At 56.0% G+C, this 25,287-nt stretch overlaps 3 protein-coding genes across 7 annotated transcripts in view; 1 reads left to right on the forward strand and 2 right to left on the reverse strand.

Annotated features, from left to right (window-relative positions):
• The window catches only part of SPNS2 (SPNS lysolipid transporter 2, sphingosine-1-phosphate), a 39,482-nt gene extending 37,706 nt beyond the window's left edge, over positions 1 to 1,776 (forward strand). Inside the window, exon 13 of one of the 4 annotated variants that reach the window (XR_013961187.1) lies at positions 218 to 1,773. Coding sequence is in view for 1 of the 4 variants with exons in the window: in XM_080679862.1 (XP_080535988.1) it covers positions 218 to 692 (475 nt within the window). In the remaining 3 variants the exon portion in view is untranslated. Of the gene's footprint in view, positions 1 to 217 lie in introns of all 4 variants that reach the window. The other 3 variants (XR_013961188.1, XM_080679862.1, XM_080679863.1) reach the window with 3 other exon arrangements.
• Positions 1,640 to 19,524, reverse strand: MYBBP1A (MYB binding protein 1a). Of its 2 annotated transcripts, XM_080679860.1 has the most exons (26): positions 19,276 to 19,524; positions 19,001 to 19,096; positions 18,216 to 18,299; positions 18,054 to 18,128; positions 17,857 to 17,964; positions 16,123 to 16,298; positions 15,819 to 15,986; positions 15,575 to 15,692; positions 14,124 to 14,419; positions 13,734 to 13,844; positions 13,034 to 13,159; positions 12,674 to 12,841; positions 12,478 to 12,583; positions 8,318 to 8,414; positions 8,070 to 8,221; positions 7,679 to 7,762; positions 7,450 to 7,599; positions 7,195 to 7,365; positions 6,950 to 7,107; positions 5,550 to 5,802; positions 5,194 to 5,328; positions 5,045 to 5,113; positions 4,360 to 4,473; positions 4,091 to 4,192; positions 3,077 to 3,225; positions 1,640 to 2,898 (listed from the first exon to the last, which is right to left on the reverse strand). In XM_080679860.1, exons 1-26 carry the CDS (start codon positions 19,486 to 19,488, stop codon positions 2,169 to 2,171), a joined length of 4,209 nt encoding a protein of 1,402 aa, XP_080535986.1. In that variant the 5' UTR covers positions 19,489 to 19,524; the 3' UTR covers positions 1,640 to 2,168. The 2 variants fall into 2 exon arrangements, with proteins under 2 accessions (XP_080535986.1, XP_080535987.1); XM_080679861.1 differs by lacking the exon at positions 4,360 to 4,473.
• A 1,367-nt stretch (positions 19,525 to 20,891) lies between these two features.
• Positions 20,892 to 23,437, reverse strand: GGT6 (gamma-glutamyltransferase 6; the record flags this gene model as incomplete). Its single annotated transcript, XM_080679342.1, has 4 exons — positions 23,149 to 23,437; positions 22,376 to 22,578; positions 22,181 to 22,294; positions 20,892 to 21,931 (listed from the first exon to the last, which is right to left on the reverse strand). Exons 1-4 carry the CDS (start codon positions 23,280 to 23,282, stop codon positions 20,892 to 20,894), a joined length of 1,491 nt encoding a protein of 496 aa, XP_080535468.1. The 5' UTR covers positions 23,283 to 23,437.
• Between the last annotated feature and the right edge of the window lie 1,850 nt (positions 23,438 to 25,287).

Here is a 25,287-nt window from a genome sequence, read left to right on the forward strand (position 1 = left end):
CCTAGATGTGCCAGGGCCTAACTCCTACACTTTGACCTTCCTCTGGACCTGGCCCATAGGGGCAGCACTTCCTAGTAGTGCAAGATCCAAGGTCACCACCCCATACCCTGCCCCCAGAGCCCAGAGGAAGTCATTTCTCCAAACAGCAAGGGAAAGGAAGCTTTAAAAACGATGCCTCCCAAAGCCCCACCTCTGACCTCTGACCCCTTCCCTCTAGGTGCCTCTGGAACTATGAAGAATGCTCGCTCCCGCCTAGTCTGGGAAGTGTCCTTCAGCATCCCAGTCCTGCTGGGCTGTCCAGCTTTCCACGTGACCCTCAGCAGGATGCCCATCTCTGGTCTGGGACAGCTGAGTGGCCATGGCTCCAAGAGGCTGTGTCCTCAACTAACCTGGAAGGCTGTGTGTGCTGGGGCCATGTGGTCAGACAGACCCCCAGCCCTGGGTTTGGACTGCAGGGCCACTGGGACCCAGGGAGAAGAGAGCCCCCAGTGAGTGTGTGGAGAGAGCCTGGCCTATCACCAGCTTATATGATCCTGGGCCAGTCCCTGACCTCCGCAGACCGCGGGGCCAGTGAATCAGACTTTGTAGTGCAGCTGGCCAGGCAAGACACCACCGGCAGCTTTGAAGACCCAGCAGCTCCTGGACTGCGCAGACAGGTTGTCCAGGCCTCAGGGTGGACCTTCAGGCTCTGAGGCTCCCTGGTGTGTGAGGACCGTAGCCTTTCAGCTGGGCCTCTGGACTCAGCCTGGCAGAGCTGGGCAGCTGTCGCTGAGAACTTCCTAGCCTGGCGGGTCACTCTAGAGGGCACTTGTCTCTGTGGCTTTGGCCGGGCTTAGCCTGGGTCTCTCAGGTGGGGACCATCCCAACAAGGAGCTGGTATCACCAGGGGTGAAGGCCCTGGTGGTTGCTATAAGCCACCTGTGCCCCCAGGTTTGAGATCACTGGGGTTGCCCACCACATAGGGCTCCCTGAAGCCCCTGGAACACCTGTTCATCTCCTGAACGCCCCACAGGAGCCAGACCCACGCCTGCCCCACCCTGGGCTCTTTCCAGAGGCAGGGCCCTGGGGGACTATTCCCAGAATCTCCGGGGCAGTGGCCAGGGCTCTGACAGCCAGAGGAAGCAGCCTTCCACTCAGCTTCCTGACCCAGGGAGTAGCCTGGTGGAGGCCGACATCCCAGAACCATCTCCATCAACGTCAGCTGCTCAGCTGCTGCTGCTCACGTGCATTTCCACAGCCCCCTACTGCCCCCAGCCGTTGGCCACCCCTGTGGTCCTGTCTGCATCCCACCCTCATAGCCACGTGCAGGGTGCAGCTGCCAAATGTCACCCGAGCCCTGGTCCCCAGCGTGCAGCTTCTCCTGTCCGCTCTGCTCCACTCCCTCCCTACACATGTGGGGCCTTGTGGCCAGGAGCCCCTCTGAGCCAGCCTAGACAATGCTCGCTGCCCTGTAGTTACTGGCTGGTGTGGCTTCAGTGGTGTGGAAGCTACTGGAAAACCCACTCCCCGCCATGCTCTGGGGCACCCTGGGGGTCTAGAAAGGGGGTGGGATCCCCAAAGACCAGCCTGGCCTCCACCCCCACCCCAGCCTCAACTGGGGCCCCAGCAATGTTTTCTTGTTGTACAAGAACCAGGTCCAAGTGTTGCCTCCTCTTCCTTCCGGAAGCCAAACTGCTCCTTTATTTTTTAGAGCTGCTGATTGTGAATCTCAGAGTCTTAAGAGAAGCCAAATATATTCCTCTTGTAAATGAAGAAATAAACCTATTTAAATCATGCCTTGGTGGCTCCTGCAGGAAAGCTGCGTGGGGGGAGGGCACAAGGAGTGGTCACACCTATGCTCAGCCAGCGTGGTGACCAGGCCTGCACTGGTGGCGGTCTACGAGCTGACCCCCCTGAACATGAGCCCTAAACTGGCCCACACTGCCAGGAGCCAGGGCCCCAGCCCCATACAATGCACATGTGCTCTGAGCTGAGAAACGGGACAGCAGCCCAGCCCAGGCCATGCAGGAAAGGACTTGGGTTGCCCCTGCTGCAGCAGGACCTACCCGCAGACCCTCTCCCCCCAGTACCAGAAGGCAGTACCTCAGAGTGGCTGGTTTATTAAAATCCCGGTGAAAAAATAGGAGTCTCTAGGGCTGACGGGGAGGGCTGAGGGGCAGGGCCGGCACTCAGGGCTTTGTCGCCTTCCTCAGCTGGGCTTTCTTTTTCTTGGCCCCACTCTGGAGAAGGCTGGGGCTCCTGTTGGCCAAAGACAACCTTAATCTTGCCTTTTTCCGCGGCAGTGCCGACTGTGGCGATTTGCCTGAGACCCCCTTTTGGGGCAGCTCCTTCTGATACTGCTTTTCGATAGCAGGCTCCGTGGGGGACACAGGCGTGGCTCCGTTCACCTGGGACAGCTTCCGATTCCTCTTCTGTAGCTTTGGGGTCTTGGCCGGGGGCTGCAACGCCAACTGTGGTGATTTGCCTGAAACCCCCTTTTGGGGCAGCTCCTTCTGATACTGCTTTTCGACAACAGGCTCCATGGGGGACACAGGCGTGGCTCCGTTCACCTGGGACAGCTTCCGATTTCTCTTCCGCAGCTTCGGGGTCTTGGCAGGGGGCTCTGGGGACAGACTCTCGGTGGCAGGACTCTTGGCAGCAGGTGTCCCTTCCACCTGGGCCTGGGCTGCAACCTTAGCCTTCTTCCTTTTCCTCTTCTTGCCTGTGCTGGGGGGCTGGAGCTGGTCCCCGCCGGTGGCTGCAGGCTTGGCCTCCTCTTCTTGTGTGGTGCCCTCTGACTTGCGTTTCTTGCGCTTCTTGGTCTCTGGCAAGAATCCCTTTTTCTTCCGTTTCATGCTAACAGGGCTCTGCGTGGCACTGAGGACTTCCTTGGCATCCTTTCTCTCCAACTTGGGGCGCCTGGGAGGAAGCGAGCAAAGTAAGAAAGCATCTGGCGAGGGCAGGGATAGAGTGTCCTCCATCTCTGTGGTCCACGGGACCCAAGTTGCCCACACTGGGCACGCCAAGTCAGAATGTGTGCAGTGTGAGGGTCTCTCCAGCCCTCCCAAGGTGTGTGGGCCCTTCTCCCAGAACCTACTGGACTCCGAGGACCCTCATGGCCTGCCAGTAGATGTCGTAGAGGCGGCTGGACCCAGCCACTTGCTCCTTCTGCCGCACCCTGTGCTGCAGGTACTGCTGTTGGCTCTGCAGCACGCCCCGCACAACGGTCAGGTCCACGGTCAGCTTCTGCGGGAGGTGGGAAAGCTGTGGTTAGTGTGGAGATGGGAAGCGGGGCCCCTTGACAGCTCTTGGCCCTGTCTTCCCACCCTTGCCCAATTACTGCCTTTCCAGTGACTCCGTGCCCCCTTCCGTACCCTTAGCCACTCCTGCCTGTGAGTCACCAGTTTCACTTGCCTTAGGAAGAAAAGGAGCCCCAGGTGCCACATTCGTTCCCTCTCCCTAGAGCCAGAAGCTCCGATCTCTGCTTCCACACCTCCCTCCCTCTCAGCCCTCCCCTCTGGTGGCACCATGCAATGACGCCAGGGTGGCCATATCCCTTCTACCCATTTTACCCTCCCTGCCACAGACTGGATGGGTTATGTGAACACCCTTCCAGAACACCCTTTCCTCCTGGCATTTTACTGCCACTCTGAGCTACTTTTCAGGTACCCCGCTGTTCTGCAAGGCCCTGCTCCCTCCAGCACCCTCAGCAAGCTTGCCCTGCATGTGGGCCTTGGCCAGTGTCTACGCTAGGAACTCTCAGACCTCACCCTCTGGGCCAGATTGAGGGACCCAGACACTAAGCCACAGCTGCCCCCGCCCCATTCTGATGGCCCCAGGCCCGTCTCTGCAGGCCTGGGAACTGGCTCCTTCCTGACGCTGCCCACCAGGAATCCTCACCTCTTCAGCTTTCTGACTGGAGCAAACACCAGCACAGCCTCCTACCCTAACCCTGGCCAGGCACAGGTGGGCACTCTGCCCTCCCAAGTCAAGCACCTCTGTCCACAGCTCTCTAAACACAGAAAGAGCCTGATTCCTCCCCTGGCATCCAGAAGAGCCATCCCTTCCCCCTGTGGCCTCCGCCCGCCCGGTGACCTCCCCCCGAGCTCACCTCATGATTAATAATCCGGAAGATGGTGTTGAGCAGCTCCAAGGAGGACCGGTTCTTCAGCTGCTCTGACTTGGTCTGCGCCTCCCCCAGGGCCCGCAGATTCTAAGGAGAAGGCGGCCAGGCTGAGCCACTCGAGCGCTTCCCATATGACCAAGTGTCTCCTGGGGCAACCCCCAAACTACCCCCAGGCTTAGTGTCTCGGTAATCCTCCCTCCTTCTGAGAGAACAACTCCTGATGGGGTGTGGAAGGGGAGCCCTGTGGCTGTTACCTCCGTGACCTTTGCCAGGATCTGGCAAGTCAGCTGCTCCCACTCGGGGTCCTCAAAGCACAATCTCAGCTCCCGCATGGGCAGGACCTTCTGGAGCAGCAGGCAGGCCTGGGCCTGGGGAAAGTGGTCACCAGGAGCCTTGGCATGCTGGCCAAGGCTTAGGGAACCACAGGGGACCCCAAGAGCTCTGGCAGCCTGCTGGGCACCTTCTGAGGCCAAGGCAACACTAGGCTGGGGGAGGGACAGCTGCTGCTCTGGCTCCAACCTGCCTGGGTTGTCACCACAGAGCTCTGGGCTCAGTAATCATCTGCTCCTGTCCCCTCTTCTCAGGGGGATGGGGGAACAGAGGCCTGGGGTGCGGGAGCAAGACTCTCAGCTGGGTAGGGGTAGCAACCTGGATTGACAAGTTTTGCCCTCTTGCTACTCACTACTGTCTTCCTCCAGCCTCCCCAGCCTTGTCTCCGTCCTCGCCCTGCCCTGTCTGCTAGGACCTGAGTGGGTAGCCAGAGTGTGAGCACTATGGAGTCGGAGGGCTCAGGCCACATGGGGAGTGGCAGAGGCAGGAGCTGGCCAGGTCACAGGGACAGGGGTGGGGTGGGCCTGCCTGCCTTTACTCACCAGGGCACTCCTGGGCCTCATAAATACCCAGAAGTGAGTCGAGTGGGTAGTTCAGACAGGCCCCTACCTGATGGCGAGGCCGCGTTTGGCCCGTCACATGCTGGATCACCACAGGGAGCAGGCTCTTACAGAGCATCTAGGGAGGGAATGGCAGGGCTATGAGATGGGGATTGGGGTGAGCAGGGGCCCCGAGGGGTGGGCCGGCCCTATACTCACCGGGTGCCGGGAAAAGAGACTGAGGAACATGGGAATGGTGAGCGGGCTGTTGCGCTTGGTCAGGAAGGAGCTCAGTGCTGATGAGTAGATCGGGGTCACGAGGTTCAAATCCAAGCAGCTGGCAGCCTGGGCCACCTGAGAGAGTGCACTGGTTGATGCCAGGGAGAGGGATCCCTGGTATGGGAGCAGAGCCTGGGCTGCCTTCAGGAAGCTGAAAGCTGGGCCCTTGGGAAGTCATGGCCTCAACTCCCCATCTGTGAAACAGGCAGATGGTCCCGGCCTGCTGCCTGGAATCTGCTCCTCTCTATCGGCACTGCACTGCCTAGGCCGAGCCTTCTGGGCCAGGGCCTGCTCACCTCGGGGCCCTTGGGCTTGGTGCTGGCGCTAGTGCCAGCTTTCTCCTTCTTCTGGGGCTTGCGGATGGACCTGTCAGCGGTGTTGCCCTTCAAAACCCGGAGCAGGTAGAGGGAGGCGTTGAAGTAGTAGAGGGCGACGGAGGAGTCGGCCTGGTGAGCAGCCTGCTGCACCAGCCGCTCCACCTGGGTGGACACAGTCTCCACGCAGTTGCCCACGTCACGGCAGTAATGCCGGGAGCGGCACAGGTGGTGTCTGCGGGGAGGTAAGGGGCAAACTGGTTACAACATTCTCTTCCCACCCCTGCTCCCAAGCAAAGCCAACCCCCAAGAATTGGGACCCCAAGCCCATTTCCCAGGTGGGGAATCGACACCTAGAGAGGAAAGGGATCTAAGGCTCAGTGGGAGGTCCAGGGCCAGCTGCAGATCTGTTCTGGAACTGGCTCCCTGGGCCATGGGCTGAACACCCCGACTGGGTCCACATCTCCTGTCTACACCTCTCTTGTGGGCTTTCAGGCCCTTCATACAGCAAGACATGGTCTATGTGCTCAGAACCTGCATGGCCCCGCAGGGCTGGGAACACAGTAGGGACGAGAGGCAGGACACTCAGCAAGCCCAACAGTGCCCAAGCAGGCGGCAGGGAGGAACGGAGAAGGTGTGGCCTGAAGCTGGCACGGGATGAGTTGGGGTGCACTGTCCATCGCGCTCTCCCACCTGCGCTAGTCTGTGTACTTGGCATCTCCTCCCTGGGCCTTCGTCTCCCAGCACCCCTGCACTCTGGAAGGCAGGCCAGCACCTGCCCCCTCTCCCTCTGGCTTGGTTCCCTGCGCTAGTGCAGCCCATGCTGCCGCCCATTTCTTAAAGGGCAGGCCAGCCCTTGGTGAAAACATCTGTGGCTCCTAACACAGCTAGAGGTCCACAGGACTCTCACGTCCCAGCTGCACCTGACCAGCTCCCCGCTGGACTGTCTGCCCCACCTGTGGCCGCAGGCATGACGGACTCTACAGCTCCCAGCACTGCTGACGCTTCCCCAGCAGGCCGTCCCTCACCTTGAGACTGGGTTAGTGCTCCCACTGTCTCTTACCCACTGCCCTACCCCGCCCCCACAATTCTAGGATGTTACTGCCGGATCAACAGTCTGGTTTTCCAACTGCAGGGACCCTGAGGGCTGGGGCTCCCTGGGGACTGCTGGTCTAGCGCAGAGCTGCTCCGTGTGGGAGATGGATGGATGGATGAATCAGCCTGTGTGTGGGTGGCTAGCAGTGAACCTTGAGAGTGGAGAGGGCCCCTTCTGGAAACTTGGCTCCTACCTTTTCTACCTGGGAAACCCCAAAGGCCTGGTGCTCCGAGGAGCATTGGTTTTGGGGCCTGTTGGTGGTCCCTGCCCACCCGCCCGGGCTCACGTGAAGATGCGGGCAGTCTTGTGCAGGAGGTCTTGCTCCTGCTTGGTGCTGCTGGTGCGCATGCTGCGACGGATGATGTTCAGCAGCGGCTCGAGCAGCTCCAGGACCAGGGGGTTCTCGGGCTGCTTGGTCACCAGCACCTCAATCAGGTCCAGGACCTGTGGCGGGATGGGTGGGCTCAGTGCCGTGTGGGAGGTGACTGGGCTGGACAGCGTTGGGGGCGCTCAGGCTGGTTCTTGGCTCACCCTGATCTGGAAGTCCCGCCGGAGCGCCTTCTCCTTCTGGAGCTTGTTCTTCTCGTCCCTCCGGGCCTGGATGCGCAGCTTCTGCTCGGCAAAGAGGCTGGCGAGGTTCTCGTCCAGCGCCATCATGGCCTCATCTCCCAGCTCCTCATCATCATCATCATCGACTCCACCCTGAGCGACAGATGCCCAATGAGCAGCCTGGCCTCCGGGCACATGCAGACAGACAGGGATGGGAGCCTCTGAGCTTCTGCTCACCAGTGCCTTCCCTGCCTGTAGCACTGCCATCAGCTGCTCCCGGAAGCCAGGGTCGACGTCCCCATCCCGATCCTCCTCATCGCTCTCCTCCTCTTCGCTCTCGTCCTCACTCTCGGAGTTTTTGTTGTCCTCGCTCTCAGAGCTCTTGTCCTGTGGGTGGCTGGTGTGTATAGTCACCATTGCACACCACATGTCTGCCCACCCCGTGCTGCCCCTTGCTGGCAAGTACCTCCTCGTTCTCCAGCTGCTTCTCGGAATCGTCCGTGACCACCACATTGTCGTCCTCGTCCTCGTTCTGCTCTGGGTTTAGCACCTGCAGGGCATTCCCAGGTGCTGACCCCCTTTACCTCCTCAGACCACTGGGCCCTCTCGACTAACTTCCCTGGCCTTGCCCAGTCCAGTCTTGGCCAAAAGGTCAAGGCAGGAAAGTGAAGCCCAGGAGGTAAGGCTACACCCTCCACGCCCAACGCCAGCACCGCCTGGGTCAGGGCTGCATAGCAGCAGAGTGAATGAGGCCCCACACACTCTGCAGGTTACAGTGAAGACCAGGGGCTGATAGGCAGCCCTGGTGCTTGGACAGCCACCTCCTGGGACCCATTTCCCGGAAGGCCCCAACTTACATCCAGGATTAGCTGCAAGGCACGTGGAGTCAGGTGGGCGCAGACGTGGCTAAACACAGTCCGGGCCACCTGGCGAATCAAATGGCTGGGTTGGGCCAGGAGGGCCAGGAGGATCTCCACCAGCACCTCCACCCATGGCGGCTCCTGGGGTTCTGCAAGCAGGGAGAAGTCTGAGTCTGGGCAGGCACTGTTATCCCATCCTGGTCCCTGCCCACCCCCCTTTGCTCTCCCCAGGGGCAATGACCCACTGGTGGCCTTGGAGCGGGTCCGGCGGGTCTTCTCCCCCAGGCTCTTCTTGATGCAGGTCTGGATGTCACCTAGGAGGTCGCAGCTCTCTGTGGGGGACTGTGGGGAGGGCAGAAATCAGGAGCTGAGCCCCACCCCCCAGGGGAGGGGCCAGTCAAGGGGAGCTGCTGCATCATCAGAGGCCAAGAACATGGCAGCTTGCCTTGGCCAGTCACCCTCACCAGCCAGGAGGACCCCAGCTGGACACCAGAGAGAGAGCGAGCTGGACAAGGGTGGCTGGGCAGTCACAGGAAGCCCGCAGGCCCCATGCTTAAGGTTCACAATTCTAGGTTGTTCCTCCTACTCTTAGTTCAACATTACTACATAGAAAAAAACGGAAAATCATTAATTTTAACTAATGTAATTTAAACTCATTTAACCCATCTTGTTGGGGACAAGCCCAGACTCCAGACTCCAGCCCCCCCCCCCCCCCGCCCCTTTAGGGTTGAGGGGGCTCTAAAAACAGCCTGTGTGATCCATGGTACTGAAAAGGCAGACTTCTCCCTCACCATGCAGTGGGGGTTTAATGTTGGGGCCAGGGGTGACAGAACAGGCCAGAATAGAAGCCCAGCACTGTGGCCACCTTCATCTCCAGCTCCCTGGCTGTGCAGGCACCTTTTCCTCTTTTCTTTTTTTTAAACCCTCACCCAAGGAGATGTTTTTATTGATTTTAGAGAGAGAGAAAGGGGAGGGGGAGAGGGAGGGAAGGAGAGAAAGAGAGAGAGAGAGAATATGAATGAATGAATGAGATTTGTTGCCTCCCATACACACCCTGTCTGGGGATTGAACCACAGCATTTTGTGTATGGGATGACACTCCAATGGAGCCACCTGGCCAGGGCTGTGGATCCCCAATGGGGCGCGCAGGAGGCAGCCGATTGATGTTTCTCACATCAATGCTTCTCTCTCCCTTTCCCTTCATCTTTCTCTCAAATCAATAAAAACGTATTTTTTAAAAAGCTTAAAAAATAAAAAAGTACAATTACAGAACCATAATTGAGAACAGCCTGAAAACTAGTTGAACAGAAGTCCCAGAATTAAGGATATACACAAGAAGCCAGGCTGGTAGGAGGGGCAGAGACATGGAAGAGGCTGGCCCCACACCCGTGTATTGTGGTTAAAAATCGGGAGGCATATCTCGGCTGTGGAGACCTCCGCTGAGGAGTGAAGGGTCCCAGCACCACAATGGGCTCTCAGCCCAGGGTTCCGGTGCTGGGAAGAGAAGTCCCCATAACTTCTGACTATGAAAACCAGCAGAGGTTGTGGCTGAATGAGACAGAGGGATGCTGGAGTCCCTAACAGCTCAAAAAGTGCCAGAGATATAGAGGGAGGAACTGAATTGTCTAGCTTAGGCCATTGTTCCTCTTCTGAGCCCTTCCCCTACAGAGCCGGCAGCAGGCAACATATCCGAGTCTCCATTAACCTGGCTAACATGGTTTGCCCAGGCCTGGTGATTCCCTGAGACCCTGCCTCATCCAACTTTTGGGCTCACTCAGCACTTCCAGTGGCTTTTCCATACTAACAGCCTGTCTTGGCTCATGATGTGGACTTTCCTAAAATCTCACAAAAGCTCACAAACCCTAAACAAGTAGCCTCTGGCCTCAGACCTCTTGCTAAGCAGCCCCAAGCCAGCACTAGTGGCAGCTTGCTCAGTGTGCAGCTTAGCCTTTCCCTGGCCCTCCAAGTGGCAACCATCTGCAGATCGCTTTGTAGCTCATACCAGGTAACCCTAGCAAAGCAAAGGCCACTGCTGAACTTGGCTGCACCAGCCTCTCCCAAGAGCACCACCTAACCACCTCCAAATGGCACACCCAAAAGGTGGACTCAGCAGGCATCAGAGCCTGGCTACAGCGAATCCTGCTCTGTGGGGCCAGTCCCCACACAACAGTTCCTCCACTTTAGTCATGGCCAGTCCTCACAGACAATCAGCCTGAGGGTCAATCCCTCCCACTGCCAACAGCAATCAAGGCTCAACGACAACAGGACACACACAGCCCACACAAGGGACACACCTGGAGCACCCAGCTCAGGCAACCAGGGAGGCTAAGCCACTTGGCCCCACAGGGTACCTACTACTTAAGGCCACACTACCAAGACCACCGGACACAGCAGCTCTACCTAATATATAGAAGCAAACACAGGAGGCAGTCAAATTGAGGAGATAAAGAAACATGTCCTAAATGAAAGAACAAAATGGAGACAAGCAACTACCAGACTCAGAGTTCAAAGGTTATTAGGATGCTCAATGAACTCAATGAGAACTCTAACGAAGAGAGGAAACGTAAGAAAGGAGACAGAAAACGTAAAAAAGTTAGAAATGAATATAATAACTGAAATGAAAAACACATTAGAATCAACAGATTAGATGAAGCAGAGGACCAAATCAGAGAAGACAAAGTAGTAGAAAACAACCTATCAAAACAGCAAAAAGAATACAAAATAATGAGACAGTTTAAGGGTCTGCTGGGACATTAAGCAAACCAATATTTGCTTCATGGAGGTACCAGAAAGAGGAGAGCAAGGAATTAAAAAGTCTATTTGAAGAAATGACAGAAAACTTCCTTAACCTGGCAAAGGAAATAAGACACTTAAGCCCAGGAAATGAAGAGTCTGAAGAAGATGAATCAAGAGACCCACACCAAACACATCATAACTAAAATGTCAAAGGTTGAAGACAAAGAGAGAATCTTAAAAGCAGCAAGAGAAAAGCAGTTAGTTACTTACAAGGGAGTGCCCATGAGACTGTCAACTGATTTCTCAACATTACTTTCCAGGCCAGAAGGGACTGACAAGAAATAGTGATGAAAAAGGCTATCGTTTAGAATTGAAGGACAGATAAAGAGCTTCCCAGACAAGAGAAAGCTAAAGGAGTTCCTCATCACCAAACCAGTATTAGATATAGGTTGGCTGAATGGATAAGAAAATACGGCCCCTAAATATGCTGTTTACAATAGTCACTACAGATCGAGAGACACACAGACTGAAACTATAGGGATGGGAAAAAACATTTCATGAAAATGAAAACAAACAAAAAGCTGGGGTAGCAATACTTATAACACACAAAATAAACTCTAAAACAAAGGCTACAAGAGACCAATTCCATTTCTGGGTATTTATCTTAAGAAACCCAAAACACTAATGTAAAAAGACATATGCATCCATATGTTCATTGCTGCATTATTTTCAATAGCTAAGATAAGAAAGCAACCTAAGTGCTTATCAACAGATGAATGAGTAAAGAAGAGATGGTATATATACAATGGAATATGACTCAGCCATAAAACAGAATGAAATCTTGCCATCTGCAGTAACAAGAATAAACCTAGAGGGTATTATGCTGAATGAAATAAGGCAGACAGAGAAAGACAAATACCGTATGACTTCACTTAGATGTGGAATCTAAAAGAATAAAAAAACAAACTCAGGTACAGAGAACATTTTGATGATTGTCAGGTATGAGGGTGATTGGGAGGATGGGTGAAAAAGGGGCAGAAATTTAGAAGCACAAATCGCCAGTTATAAGAAAGTAGTCATGGGAATATAAAGTACAGCATTGTGGATGGATATAGTCAGTAAATTGTAGTAACTATGCAGGGGTCCTCAAACTGCGGCCCGTGGGACACATGCGGCCCGCTGAGGGCATTTATCCGGCCCGCCGGGTGCCGCTGCCTGTCCTGCTTAGCAGCCGACTCGTCCCGGGTCCCCAGTGCGCATAGGAATTTGTTCATAGTTTTTTTTTTTAAACTATAGTCCGGCCCTCCAACGGTCTGAGGGACAGTGAACTGGCCCCCTGTTTAAAAAGTCTGAGGACCCCTGAATGGTGTCAGATGGGTACTAGTGTTACTAAGGTGATCACTTTGTAAGTTACATAAATCTCTAATCGCTATGTTGTACACCTTAAACTAACATTGTCTGTCAATTGAGAAATGAAGGTTCAGAGTTAAGAAGTAATCACGAGGGTCAAAAGAGCTGCTGGCACTAAACTCCACCAGGACCAGCTGGATCAACTCCCTACAAAGTTTAGCTCCCCAGAGCCTTTCCTGGCAAAGCCCTCAAGCTGCTCAGGAGGAAGCCTTAGGGCCCAGACCCCAAGTCCATAAGCCCCTCCTTTCCAGATGCCATACCTTGAAAAGGTGGATGCCCACCAGGAGTAGCAGGTGCTGAAAGGCGGTGGCCTTGGCCTTGGCCTCTGAGGAGCAAGCCTCCAGTTCCTCCAGAGTCTGCAGCATCCTGGTGGAAGATGGGCATGCTCTCAGGCCACCTCTGCCAGTGTCAGACCCCAGAGCCTCCCACCCACGCCCTGGAAATCCCACCCCTCACCGGGTCCAGGCCTGGCGCTGCTGAGTAGTGAAGGGCGTCAGGGGGGACACGTTGCGGCTGTGGTTCAACAGCATGTCAGCAAACTGTACCAGGCGATAGGTCCAGGGATGCTTGTCCTGGGTCTGCTCCGGAGCCTGCTTAAACTGTGTGCTGAGGGTCTGCAGCAGGCTGGGGGAGGGCGGGGTCACTGGCTGGGTTAGTAAACATGGACACCCATCCCAGCCCCACACCCTGACCCACTGGAACTCACTGAGCCGCTAGAGTTTCTCCCAGCTTAGAACTGGAGAAAGCAAGCACCCAAGGCCACCTTCCAGCCCTGCTAGCCCACCCTTAGCTTCTACTGAGCTGCCCAAGACCTACCTGAAGAAGGCACTGCTGACCACCTCTCGGGCCCGGCCCTCCACAGGGAAGGAGAACCGCTGCCCAGTTTCAGGAATCTGGGATGTGGGCTTCTTTGTTTCAAAGAATGAGTGGAAAAAGCAAAACCTGGGGAAGGTGGGAGATCAAGCCGTGTTGCCTGCTAGTGCCACCCAGTTTTACCAGCCCCTCCTTAGATGGCACCACCAAAGGCCTGGAGGAAGAGGGAGCCAGCCACTCCAAAGAGAGGGAGTAGACACTTCTCAGATCTGGATCCAGCATCCCTCCATTGGAACCAAGATCCACTAAAGGCTGTGTGACCTCAACCAAATCACATCATCGTTTCTGCAAACACGGGCTACCCCCTGGGACTACAGTGAGAGCTGAACGAGCACCTGGCACAGGTGAGACCAATGGTGAGACCTCCCTGACCCTGTCGATGTGCAGAGGCTGCCCATGGGACACTCGGAGCCTGTGAGGCCCCTGCAGCCTTGCACCTCCTGGGTCCCTTCCTTCCACAGGCTCCCAAGGAATTTCTCCCAAATCCCTTCTGCCTAAGGGACAGGAATGGCTTGCCTGCTCCCCATGGACAACCTGACCAACACTTCTGGCTCCAGGGGGGACCCAAACTAGGACTAGGCAAAAGGCCCAACTCTTTGGTTGCTCCACCCATGGGGAGTTGTGGTTTGAGCACATCTCATACCTGGCCACCTCCTCAATCAAGGCCTCCTCCTTCTCCAGATGCAAGCTATCCACGATGCTGACCAGGCGGAGGATGATCCACTTCCGCAGCCGGAACACAGCTCTCTCAGGCCTGGAGGACAGAAGCCAGGTCACAGGAGCCATTCAGCAATGGTAAAAATGATACTCCTTTGCCCATTTTGGAGACAGGAACACCAAGACCTCCGCCGCCTTAACACCAGCATGGGAACACATGTGAGGAAACTGAGGCCTTCCTTGAGAGCTATGGCTCTCCCCTTCCATGGAACCCCAATAGTGTACGAGGGAGTGTCCTGGTCTCTGGGCTCAGCAGGCCCAGGAAGCCCACCCCTGAGCCCTGGGCCCCTGACTGCCCACCGCTGGGCCCATTCACCCATGGATCGAAGCATCCTGGGCTTTCTTCTGATTGCCAGTGCTGAAGTCCACCAAGGAGTCCAAGTCGGGCTGCAGAAACATGTCCTGCAGCCAGGCCACATAGCCCTTGAGGGCGGGGGCACTCAGGAACCGCACAACCCGCCAGAAGGTAGGCACCACGGGGAGGCCCTGGTTGGTGATGGAAGTGAAGGCCACCACCACGGCCAGCTGCCTCTCAGGGTCATCTCGGCAGCCTTCCAGGAAGCTTCCAACGTACTCGTTCATCTCTGGAGCAAACTTGAACTGGCTTGGGTACTGCAAGAGTCAGGCACTGCATTGACCAACAGCCCTGCCAGCCTCTTTCACCACAGGGTACACCGAGGCCCAGCAAGTGCCCCTCCCTCGTACAGCCAGGATTAGTTGTCCTGTCTCCCCAATGCTAGTCTGCCACCAAGGCCTGCCTGTCTGGCTGCTCTGGCCTCCACAACTCTGGCCTGAGGCCCCTCCTTCCCACCTCTCACTGGACTGGGACAGACTGCTTTCTAGGCTGGAGGCAGGGCAGTCATGGTTCAGTGTCCAGCCTGGGCCACTACAGACCTGGGTTCAAACCCCACTTCTGCCAGCTCCTAGCTGTGCCACTTGTTTTTGTGTGAAAGCTTGTTTAATCTTTGTAACAACCTTTTGTCATTTATAGATAAAGAAAACTAGGTACAAAAACACTTAGAATTTCTGGGGGGCTGTGATTGGTACAACTGGGATGTGGACCAGGTTGGCAGGGCCTCTCAGCCTGTGATTTTCACTGCTCTTTACTTTCTGATTTGTACCCTCCTGCCCCCCGAACCCCTCCCCCCCCGAATTCTAACAGGAGGCAGCTCTTGGAGCTGCTTGTGAGGGTGAAATGAGCTGGCAAGGAGCAAACCCAGCTACGCTTCCTGCTTTAAGGGAACACCTTCACAACTCTGAGGAGGCACCGTTCCTCTCCTCTCAGACAGGGAGAGGCAGGTACGGGGCCAGGAAGCAACCTGTGTGGGGTCACATAGCAGTGAGTGGTGGAGCCAGGACTGGGACCGGTGGTCTGGTCCCCCATCCCATGCTCTTAACCACCACCTGACTCTCCTGTGAGTGCTTAGCTCAGTGAAGGATGCACAGAAGTGTTAAGAACAACACTGGGATGGATGGGGGTCTGGGTAGGCTGCTGGCTGTAATGCCTCTGCCGAGGGCAGAAGGGCCGACCTTGCCACAATTCTGCTCAGAGGGGCAGAGGAAAGGGACACCCAGCTTCCAGGCTCCTTCTAAAAGCCGTTGTGCTTACCCATACCAGGCAGGACCAGGGGCAGGAAGACCCCTGATGCTGGAGCAAAGAGCAACCTTGTATTCCAGAAGCTGACTAATCCCTGAGGTGGCCCACCCCCCTTCTTAGCAGGAAGCCTGGCTGTTTCTGGCAGTGTGGGCTGCAGCGGTGGCACCCACCTTAGCAGTGACTATGTGCTCCCCATAATGTCGGATCGTGTCTCCTCGCATCACCAGCTGCAGCTGCTCCTTGGACAGCATGGGCAAGGATGCACCCAGCAGGCGGAAACACAGGTAGCTAAGGGTGTGCATGACAGAGCCTGGTCAGAGCCCTCAGTCCCCTGGGTGGACTTTGGGATTGCCAACCCATCTCAGCCTAACCAACAGGAAAGAGGGGTCAAGAGTGGAGAAGCACCACAGGCACCTGGCTGGCCAGAACTGCTTCTTCATTAGCCCTTGTTCCACAATTTCGTTCCAGAACCACGGGAACTTGTCTTCCCGAAGAGCCAGGCGGAGCAGGTCCAGAGCCACAGCGGGCAGTTTGCGCTCCTTCTTCACAGAGTTGGCGGCCATCTTCAGCACAGTCACCAGTCTGTGGAGGGCAGAGGGGACTCAGGTGGCATCCACCGAGCAGACAAGGGAAGCAGGGACACCCCAGGCCATATTGCAAATCTGTGAATGGCCAGATGCAGCCCCTTGGCCCCGGAACCCGCCCACCTCCCTCACACCTGGGGATATTCTCATCCGACAATAGGTTGACCGATCCCATGAGCTTCTCCAGCTGCATGGGCACCTTCTGCTGGGCCAAGAGGAAGATCTCCAGGTGCTCAGGGGAGCCAAGTATTGAATTCAAGTCGGGCTTGAGAACCTTCGGCAGGACCTCCTGCCACATGGCCTCCGGGACCTGGGATGGGGAGATAGGTTGAGGGAGGGTGGCTCCCTCACAGCATCCTTTGTCTCTTCTGTGAAGTGAGCCCTATGGGCTCCCTCGAGGGCCCAGGTACAGTGCAATCTTAGGTGGGGGAGCCACAATCCCTCCTGCTAGGCGTCAGAATCATCAGAGGATATTTGTTAAAAAGCTCCCATTTCAAGTCTCAGGAAGCTATTTTTTAAATATATTTCTTTATTGTTTCAGAGAGGAAGGGAGAGGGAGATAGAAACATCAATGAGAGAGAATCACTGAGTGGCTGCCTCCTGTACGCCCCCTACTGGGGATCAAGCCCACAACCCAGGCATGTGCCCTTGGCCGGAATCGAACCTGGGACCCTTCAATCCAGAGGCCGATGCTCTATCCACTGAGCCAAACTGGCTAGGGCAGGAAGCTGGGTTTTTAATAAGCACCCCACTGATGCCAACTGGTCAGGGGTCACCACTTTTATTATTCCTCTTTCGCGTTTTTCAGGACTAGCCCATTTCTTATATAAGGAACCCCAAGTGGAGAGCTGGGGTTCAAATTCAGATCCTCTGGTTCTGCAGCCAGAGCCGTGCAGAAAGCTGGGGCCTAGGATTTTGCTGTCCTTGCCTTTTCCCCAGTAGCAAAAGGTTCCAGGTATTAGCCTATTTCCATTTCCCAAGTAGGGCAGTGGGGAGGGGGTCCCCCCTGAGCGGCCAGTTCTGCCCCCAAACAGCAGCAAACATGTTTAAATATACTTGCAACATGCCAGGTGCTGTTCTAGTAACTACACTGTCCAATAGGCAGCCACTGACTACAAGTAGCTACTGAGCACCCAGGATATGCTAATCTGAATAGAGACTTGCTCTAAGTGCACAATACACACTAGCTTTCAAAAACTTAACATGACAAAAAGAATGTGAAGTACTTCTACAACTTTTTGAATTGATTGCATGTTGAAATAACATTAGGTTGTTATTTAGGCAACCTAATAGATGTATCAGGTTAATTAAGTACGCCATTGAACTAACTTCTTTTTACCTTTTTAATACAGTTACTAAGTGTCAGTTACACATTTTTGTGTTTCTATGGAACAGTTGCTCTAGAGCGGTGGTTCTCAACCTTTCTAATGCCGCGACCCTTTTATACAGTTCCTCATGTTGTGGTGACCCCCACCCATAAAATTATTTTCGTTGCTACTTCATAACTGTAATTTTGCTACTGTTATGAATCGTAATGTAAATATCTGTGTTTTCCGATGGTCTCGATGGTCTTAGGCTCTACAGCAGCGGTTCGCCACTAGCAGGATCGCCTAAGACCATCGGAAAACACAGATATTTACATTACGATTCATAACAGTAGCAAAATTACAGTTATGAAGTAGCAACGAAAATAATTTTATGGTTGGGGGTCACCACAACATGAGGAACTGTATTAAAGGGTCACGGCATTAGAAAGGTTGAGAACCACTGTTCTAGAGCATCTCCGTCAGTTAACATTAACTTGTGTCTTCTCCATGTTTCTACAAAGAGTAGCGCTACCCAAGGTCCCACACCCCATAAACCCGTACCTCAGAGAGGATGTCCACCAGGGCCTTCTGGGGCTGCTCCTGCAAGTGGTTGTAGTACTGGGCCAGGGCTTGCAGTAGCTTCACGGACTTCATCAGTGCCTCTGAGTCCTGGTGCCCACAAAAGGGTAGAGGATATGAGCAGGATGTGCCACTGTCACCCAGCACTCCCCAGAATCCCGTTCCCACAAAGCTTTTACCTTCATCAGCCTGCCTGACTGAAAGAGGGCTAGCACCCCAAACAGGTTTGCAAAAAGAGCAGGTCTCCTCATCACCTACAAAAGGATTCAGGCATCGGTGAGAAGGCCCCAAGTACCCCCCAACCCAGGGCTGCTGACCTCCCTGGGGACACTCACTCTCACCTTCTTAACTGTCTGCAGGTCATGTTTCTCTTGTATCTGCTGCAGGATGCTGCACAAAGGGATGTCTTCGAAAGACTGTAACAACTGCCAGGAGTTGTGGCAGAAGGGAGAGAGCTCAGGCGGGTGGCCCAGCCACATCCCAACAGATCTCAACTTCCTCCTGCTTCTCCCCCCTTCAGATCCCTGCTCGAACCCTAAGGATGCCTCTGAAGCTACCCACCAATGATGGAATCTGCTGCCGGAGTGGAGCTGAATCTTGCCTCCCTGCCCCATGCCTACCCAGGTTGGAGAAAGTACCTCCTTTGGCTAATAGATTCCCAGAAACTCTATTCCCACAGCCTGCTGGAGCTCCCCTCAGGCTAATCCTAAAGGAATGATCTTTCTTGCGCTTCCAGCTCTTTGAATTCCTCAGAAGTAGTCGGCCTATAATCGGCTGAGTGGCACTTGGGATTAGAGGGTCCTAGACATTGCAGAGATAAGTGAACCCACTCCAAAGCTTACTGCCCCCAGTCAAAAGCACCTCAGAGGTCGGTCAATCCATGTACCAAAAAGAAAACTGCTCAACCTCCTACTCCACTTGTCAGGGCTTCTCTGCAGACATGCCTGGCTCACACACTTTCTCCACCTCCACGTGGGGACGCCTCCCATCAGCTCAGATGTCACCTCCCCCAACTTCTCCCTCCGAAGACCACTGACTCCTTCCCTGCAACTGAGACATCTGCCCTCCTCATTCCCCACCGTTTTGACCAGCACGGCTGGTCCCCTTCCAGGAGTCCCCAGCTCACCTGGGCCAAGGCCAGACTGTAGCAGGGCCGGGCGGTTTCTCGCCCCATTCCGAGCCCAGCGATTAGGCGCTTCTGGGCGTACTTCATCTCGGATCCCTGCGGAACCAGCGCATTCCCGGGTCGATCAGTCACGAGAATCGCACGGCGCCCGCCTCCCCCCTCCGCCCTTCGGCCCGCGCTCACCTGGGCATCCAGGTTCGCGACCACGTGCCCCCAACCCCCAATCCCTCTTTGCTGAGACCCTCGCAGCCCTGTCCCAGGCCCCGCCGCCATACCTCCGGTCTCGCGCGCAGATACTCCAGCAACTTCTCTGTGGCCTCAAGCCGCGTCTCCTGTTGCGGCTTCGCAATGTCCCAGAAAAAGTCCAAGAACTCGCGGCTGTGCTGTAGCAGGCCCTGGCGATCGACAGGCCGAGCACCGCCCTTCGCCGCCTCTCCGGGAGACATAGCCGCAGCCCCGTCCCGCTTCTCCATCTCCACCGCCACCATGCTCCGGGAACACGTGGGCTCCGGGGCAGCCTCTTCCGGGTCAGGTCACGGCGCGTGCGCTCTGGGTTGTGTCGGCTAGGGACAGCGGAGCCGGGCGCGGGGGGCGGGGCCGGAGAAGCTGGGCGGGGCCGGGAGAGGCTGGGCGGGGTCGGGAGAGGCTGGGCGGGGTCGGGAGAGGCTGGGCGGGGTCGGGACCGTCAGGCCCTTTCACTCTCACACCAGGAAATGATGAGTTTGAAATTTATCCTGAGTGTTGGTTCGTTGGAGGGTTTTATGGAGGCGCAAGTCCTGATACTGTTTACACTTTAAAAAGATTATATTGCAGCTGTATTGGGAGGTGGGGTAGTGAAGAGGTAGAAGCAGAAAGAACAGACAATGGTGGATTGGGTCAAGGTAATTTGAGAACAAGTCCGAGTCCAGCTAATTTGGAACTGGTAGTGGGTGATGGATGTGGGGTGGGGTGGGGGGAAGAGATGGATGCCAGATTTAGGGCTAAAATGAGTGGGTAGATTGTGCTACCATTTACTGAGCAGGGGAAGAATTTTCTTTCTAAGCAGGGGTGGGAGGCAGATTGAGGTGGTAGGATCAAGAGTTCTATTACATCAGAGATACCTTTCACAATGTGTATATATGGAGGTGCTACTGGTCACCCTGTTTGTTGACTTGAGAAGCTGTCTTTGGAGGGTGTAGTCCAGAGAGACCCCAGCCCTGAGGGAGGTGGGGTGGTCAGGGCCCAACCTGGCATTTAAATTTCATACACCCATCTTTTTGTACCCAGGCCCTGGCGAACCTCCTACTCACCCTCTCAACCTTTTCCTTGCTCTGCTGTCTGTTTTAGGAAGTGAGATGAAGAGGTTTACATTGTACATAGGGCGCCCTAGGAGACAGGAGGTGAGCAGAGCAGGGGGAGCTGAAAGACATCAGCCCAGGCTCTGCCTCTCTGGGTGGGGGTCTCCTGTGCTGCTTCTCTGGGAAGCCCTGACACAGGTGCCTCAAAGACTTATGGGAAACTAACCAAGAAGCAGGAATGGCACATGGCATCCGTGGGACTTGATCTTTATTTTGTTTCCAGCCTCATTGAGGGAGATCAGCAGAGGGTGGCCTGAAGGGGAGGTCGGAGATGCCAGCAGTACCCCCGGCTCTGCCTGCCTTGCCCAGGAAAGCCCAGAGCCTAGGCAGGTGCTTGGCATTCTTCCATCTTTCCTTCCCAGAGCTGGACCCCAACTCAGGGCTGGCCCCAGGCCCTGGTGCTCTTTTCTTACTATCCTCAGTTTCCTTAGCTGAGAAGAGCCAGTCCCAGTAACTGACCAGGCCAGAGTTTGAGGGCTTGAGCCAGCAGTGAGCACATACTCCATGCATACTCTGTCACTCCATCGCAGCTGGGCCTGCTCTGTCCTGCCCCCTTAGAAGCCTTGGAAGGGGCAGCAGCCACTGGGTACACTGGAGACGTGGGCGTGCTCTGCATGGGCTGCCACCTGGAGCACGGTCCCTTGGCCACAAACACCGGAACGCTCTGTTGGTCCTTGCTGGTGCTGGTGCTGGTGCTGGGCCTGGGTTTGGGACCCAGCCAGGTGGCTGAGCAGGGCATGAATTGTGACTCTGGCTACTGCGGAGGTCCCTGAAGCCACCAGCCCCAACACATCGTCCTCTGTGCCATCTGGGCTGCCACGAAGAATGAGGGGGCAGGCCCAGGTACTAATTGCGGACTTGTCCACTAGGTTGCTGAGTAGAACCCCAGTGCTTGGGGACAGGCGTCCAGAGCCAAAGGAGCTGTTGAGTGAGGAGATGAGAAGGAGCACAGAGCCGCTGCTATCCACGGTGGCCAGGACACTGCTCACGAAGGTCTCATTAGCGTGTAGGGGTGGTGGGCAGGGGTCAGGGCTGGGTCCTCTAGGCTGCAGGGCTGCCTCCAGCAATGCCAGCAGTTCTGGGCCAGCTGAGGGGCTGGGGGTGGTGAACAGGATGCCCTGGGCCAAAGGTAGCTGCAGTGCTGGCTCCAAGGTGGGCATAGGCTCAGCTGAGGGTCCCTCCAGCCCCAGGTCTCTGGCCAGCAGACTCAGTAAAGCATCCTCAGCAAAGTCTGGGGTGGGGGCAAGTGCTGCCCTGCGTAGCACGGCTGCCAGTTTTGGGTTGGTGGCATGGGCCCCAGGACCCAGGGGGGTCCCGTCAGTGTGGCAAAGTAGTGGACAGAGGCCTTCTGTGCCCTGGGCTGCCAGAGCCCTGGCCAAGGGTGTGTCCACCAGGAAACCCTCTTGAGCCAGTGTAGTGGGGCCCACCAGCAGCCGTGGCCAGGGCAGGCGGCCGAAGCGTGTGTGCAGCAAGCGCAGGGTAGGCAGAGCAGAGGGCAGCCCCAGGCCGGGAGCCAGGGTCTGGGCTGGGCCTGATGTCAGGGCAGTTGAATTGCCTGAGGAGCTATTGTGGAAGAGGCCCCAAAACATGGCACCTGGGGAAGACAAAGGGGTCACACGGGGTCAGGGCCACTCAGTAGCCCGGTGAAGGGCTACTGACTTGGCCTGGAGACCCACCTGGGGTCAAGATCACATGGACCTAGAATCAAAAGTCACAGCACTTGGGTTGGCCCTATCCTAGTCCTGTTCACTAACCAGCCTTGAGGTCAGGGCCACTAACTGCCCGGGTTCCAGGTTACCGATTGGGCCCAGGGTTGGGGTCACTGGGGTTGTGGGTCACTGACCTAGCCCTGTGGCATGAGGATGCACTACTGCCAGACACAAAGCTGCTCCAACTCCGGCGTCCACGACATTGCCCCCAGCAACAAGCAGCTCTTGGCCCAGGTCGGAGCACGGGGCTGCAGCAAGGAAGGGACTGTCATGGGAAGGGGCCGAGTGATCCTGGCCCTTCCCCTCCCCGAGCTGCTCTCATCACTGACCTGCAGGGCTGATGATGGCACCGTGGTGGTATACGCCAGGGCGGTGGGAGTGCCTGCTGGGGGGAGGGGCCGCAGAGCCCGAGGTTTCTGTAGAGCTAGCCCTGGTGTGGAGTTGCCACACAGCCAGAGAGAAGCCAACGGCCAACAGCAGCAGGGTGGCCACTAGCTGAGCCCAGGCCCCGGGCCGAGCACCAACTTTCTTCCTGCAGAGAGGTTGTCCTGAGCCAGGGCCGAGGCAGCAGCCACCCGGGAGCCCCAAGAAAACCCAGGGAATATTTCCCCAAAGGTTGACCTTGCTTTCAAGAGGAGTGTAAGTTTGCCAAGAAGGGCTTCCTGGCAGATGGCCCAGCCTGGACAGAAACATGAAGATTGGGGAAACCGAGGACAGTGAGGGAGGGCGTCCTAGAGAGAAGGTTGGAGAGGCAGGGTTGAGCCAGTGGGAGGACAGCCTGACAGGAGCTTGGCAGGCTGAGGAGCGGGCCCAGCCAGGTGCAGCCAGGCCCCAACCTGCTCAACAGGTGCCTCCTGCACTAGGGGATGGGATTGGGAACCTCTGACAGAGCAGCTGGCAGGGCTGGCTTGGTACATATGTCCTTTCAGACACACAGACCGCGAATTGACTGGTTCAGGCCAGGTCTGGGGCTGCAGCAAGGGTTCCTCCCAGTCAACCAGAAAGTTCCTGGAGCTGAGCCAAGCACTAGGGGCCCCAGAGGGAGGGACACGACCAGCCTCAGTCCTGAGTTGCCAGGTGTCCAGACCCCTCCCTGACTCACCCAGAGGAGTCCTGGGGCTTCCAGGGGCCCGGAACAAGCGGCTCTGCTATCTCCTCCTCTTCTTCCCCAGACTCCCAGCTCTGCTCCCAGAGCAGCAGTTTCCGATAGAGCACGGGCTCCGCTGTGGCTTCCATGGCCCCGGAGCCCGCCCCAGCCACCTGCCTGCCAGCCTTCCCAGCTGAGTCTCAGGAGGCCCTGCCCGAGCCAGGCTGGTGGGAGGTGGAGGCAGCCTTGGGGAAGGGTGGCGTGGAATCTAGAACAGGTCTGGGCAGGTCACGGGCCAGGGAGGCTGCCTGTCCCGGTAGGGCACAGGGCTCTAGGGGCTCACAGGGCAGGGGCCTCTTCGGGGGGTAGGGAGGATGCCACTCAGGGAGGTAGGAGGAGCCCAGCCCTCGGACCACAGCCATAGGCCCTGAGATCCAGGATGCTTGCTGGCTCCCTGTTCAGGGGATGCAGCCCCGGAACCCCCAGGCCTGTTCAGAATGCTAATTCGGGGCAGTGGAGCTTGAATTGGGACTGCAGTTACATTGTTGCTTGGATCGGGGCTCAGCACTTGACTAGGTTCTAAGTGGAGGTAGGTGTCTGGCTGGGTGCAAGGCTCAGCCTGAGGGGATCTGGGGAGCAACTGGAGGAAGAGAAATAGTCATGTGGCTCTTGGCCAGCAGGTGGCACTACAGCCCCCCCTCCCTTAGGGAGCCACAGCCTGGAAACCAGGTTAGCAAATTCCTTCACTCTGGGACTCCTCACACCAAGGACTTGTTCTGTGGCAAAATCCCAGAATCCCAGAGTGCTACAGGACAGGTTATGGACTCCAGTCTCATTCGTCCTCTAGTCATCTCTCTGCTGACCATTCTGACCTCCTCAAACCTTCCCCCTCTCTCCTGCCTCAAACCCCGAACCCTGCGACTCCACACTTCAGTCTACCATCTTGCTTCCTACTTCACGTGGGCAAATCAAGGCTGATCCACCCCCAACTACAAACCCACCTTCCACTGCTCTCTCCTCCCCACCTGTTGCCACTCCCTGCCTCTGGTTCAGGCCCAACCCTTCCTGTCGCTTGCCTCCTACTTCCCCAGGGACCTCACTCTCTTTGACCCCCTTCTCTCCTGTAGCTTCACATCTTCTCTAATGGCTTCTTCTCAACAACGTTTAAACAGGGCCAAGTCCTCAGAAATTCCTCTCCTGGGGATGTACCCAACGGACATGTCCTAGAATGTTCATAGCATCACTAATTGGAACAGCCCCACATTGGAAAGTGTCCACACACCCATTATCAGTAGAGGGAGTGGCGCAATCCCTCTGGAATACTCTGCAGCAGTGGGAATGAGGAATCTACACTAGTATGCCATAATACAGACGATCGTACAAACACACCGATGAGTGAAAAAAGCCAGATACCAAAGGGCACATGTCTTTTGCTTCCATTTCTATAAAGTACAAGAACAGGTAAAACGAGTTCCTGCCATTAGAAGTCAGGTGGTGACAGGAGAAGGCACGAGAGGGCTGCTGGGATGTGGGCGATGTTTTGTTTTTTAATCCGATATTGGCTACACGAGGGTGCTGACTGTGAAAATGCCTCCAGCTGTTCATTTATGACACGTGCACTTCTCTGGAGGTGTATTGTATTTCAATAAAAAGCATTTTTAAAAGCTCGAGTATTTTCTCCATTTAAACAACCCCCATAAACATCATCTGTTAATCCAATTTGGCTCTCCAGCCACGTCCCTTTCTCTCGGCCTCTTCACAGGCAGGTCGAGTTGGTCCTCTGGCTTTGGTGTGCACTAGAGTCACCCAGGGAGCTTGTTAAACCAGGATACTGGGCTCCATTCCCAGAGAGCCTGACTCTAAAGCAGGGGTGGGCAAACTTTTTGACTCGAGTTCCACAATGGGTTCTTAAACTGGACCGGAGGGCTGGAACAAAAGCATGGATGGAGTGTTTGTGTGAACTAATATAAATTCAAAGTAAAGGAGCGGAGGGGAGAGCAAGAGAACCGGATAGAACAGCCGGATCCGGCCCGCGGGCCGTAGTTTGCCCAAGGCTGCTCTAAAGGCTTGGAGCAGGGACCAGGAATTTGGTTCCCTAACTCCCAGGTGATGCCACTGCCACCAGTCCTGGAACCACACGGATCTACAGAAAAT

This window comes from Plecotus auritus (genome assembly GCF_963455305.1).
Source record: "Plecotus auritus genome assembly, chromosome: 7".
NCBI lineage: Eukaryota > Metazoa > Chordata > Mammalia > Chiroptera > Vespertilionidae > Plecotus > Plecotus auritus.

Coding starts and splice junctions, on each gene's coding strand:
- MYBBP1A (XM_080679860.1), bottom strand. CDS start 19,488: ATGGTGGCGGTGGAGATGGAGAAGCGGGACGGGGCTGCGGCTATGTCT. Junction 7,108..7,194: donor GGCGGGACTTCCAGATCAGG/GTGAGCCAAGAA, acceptor ATCCCGCCACAG/GTCCTGGACCTGATTGAGGT. Junction 2,899..3,076: donor ATGAGGGTCCTCGGAGTCCA/GTAGGTTCTGGG, acceptor GCTTCCTCCCAG/GCGCCCCAAGTTGGAGAGAA.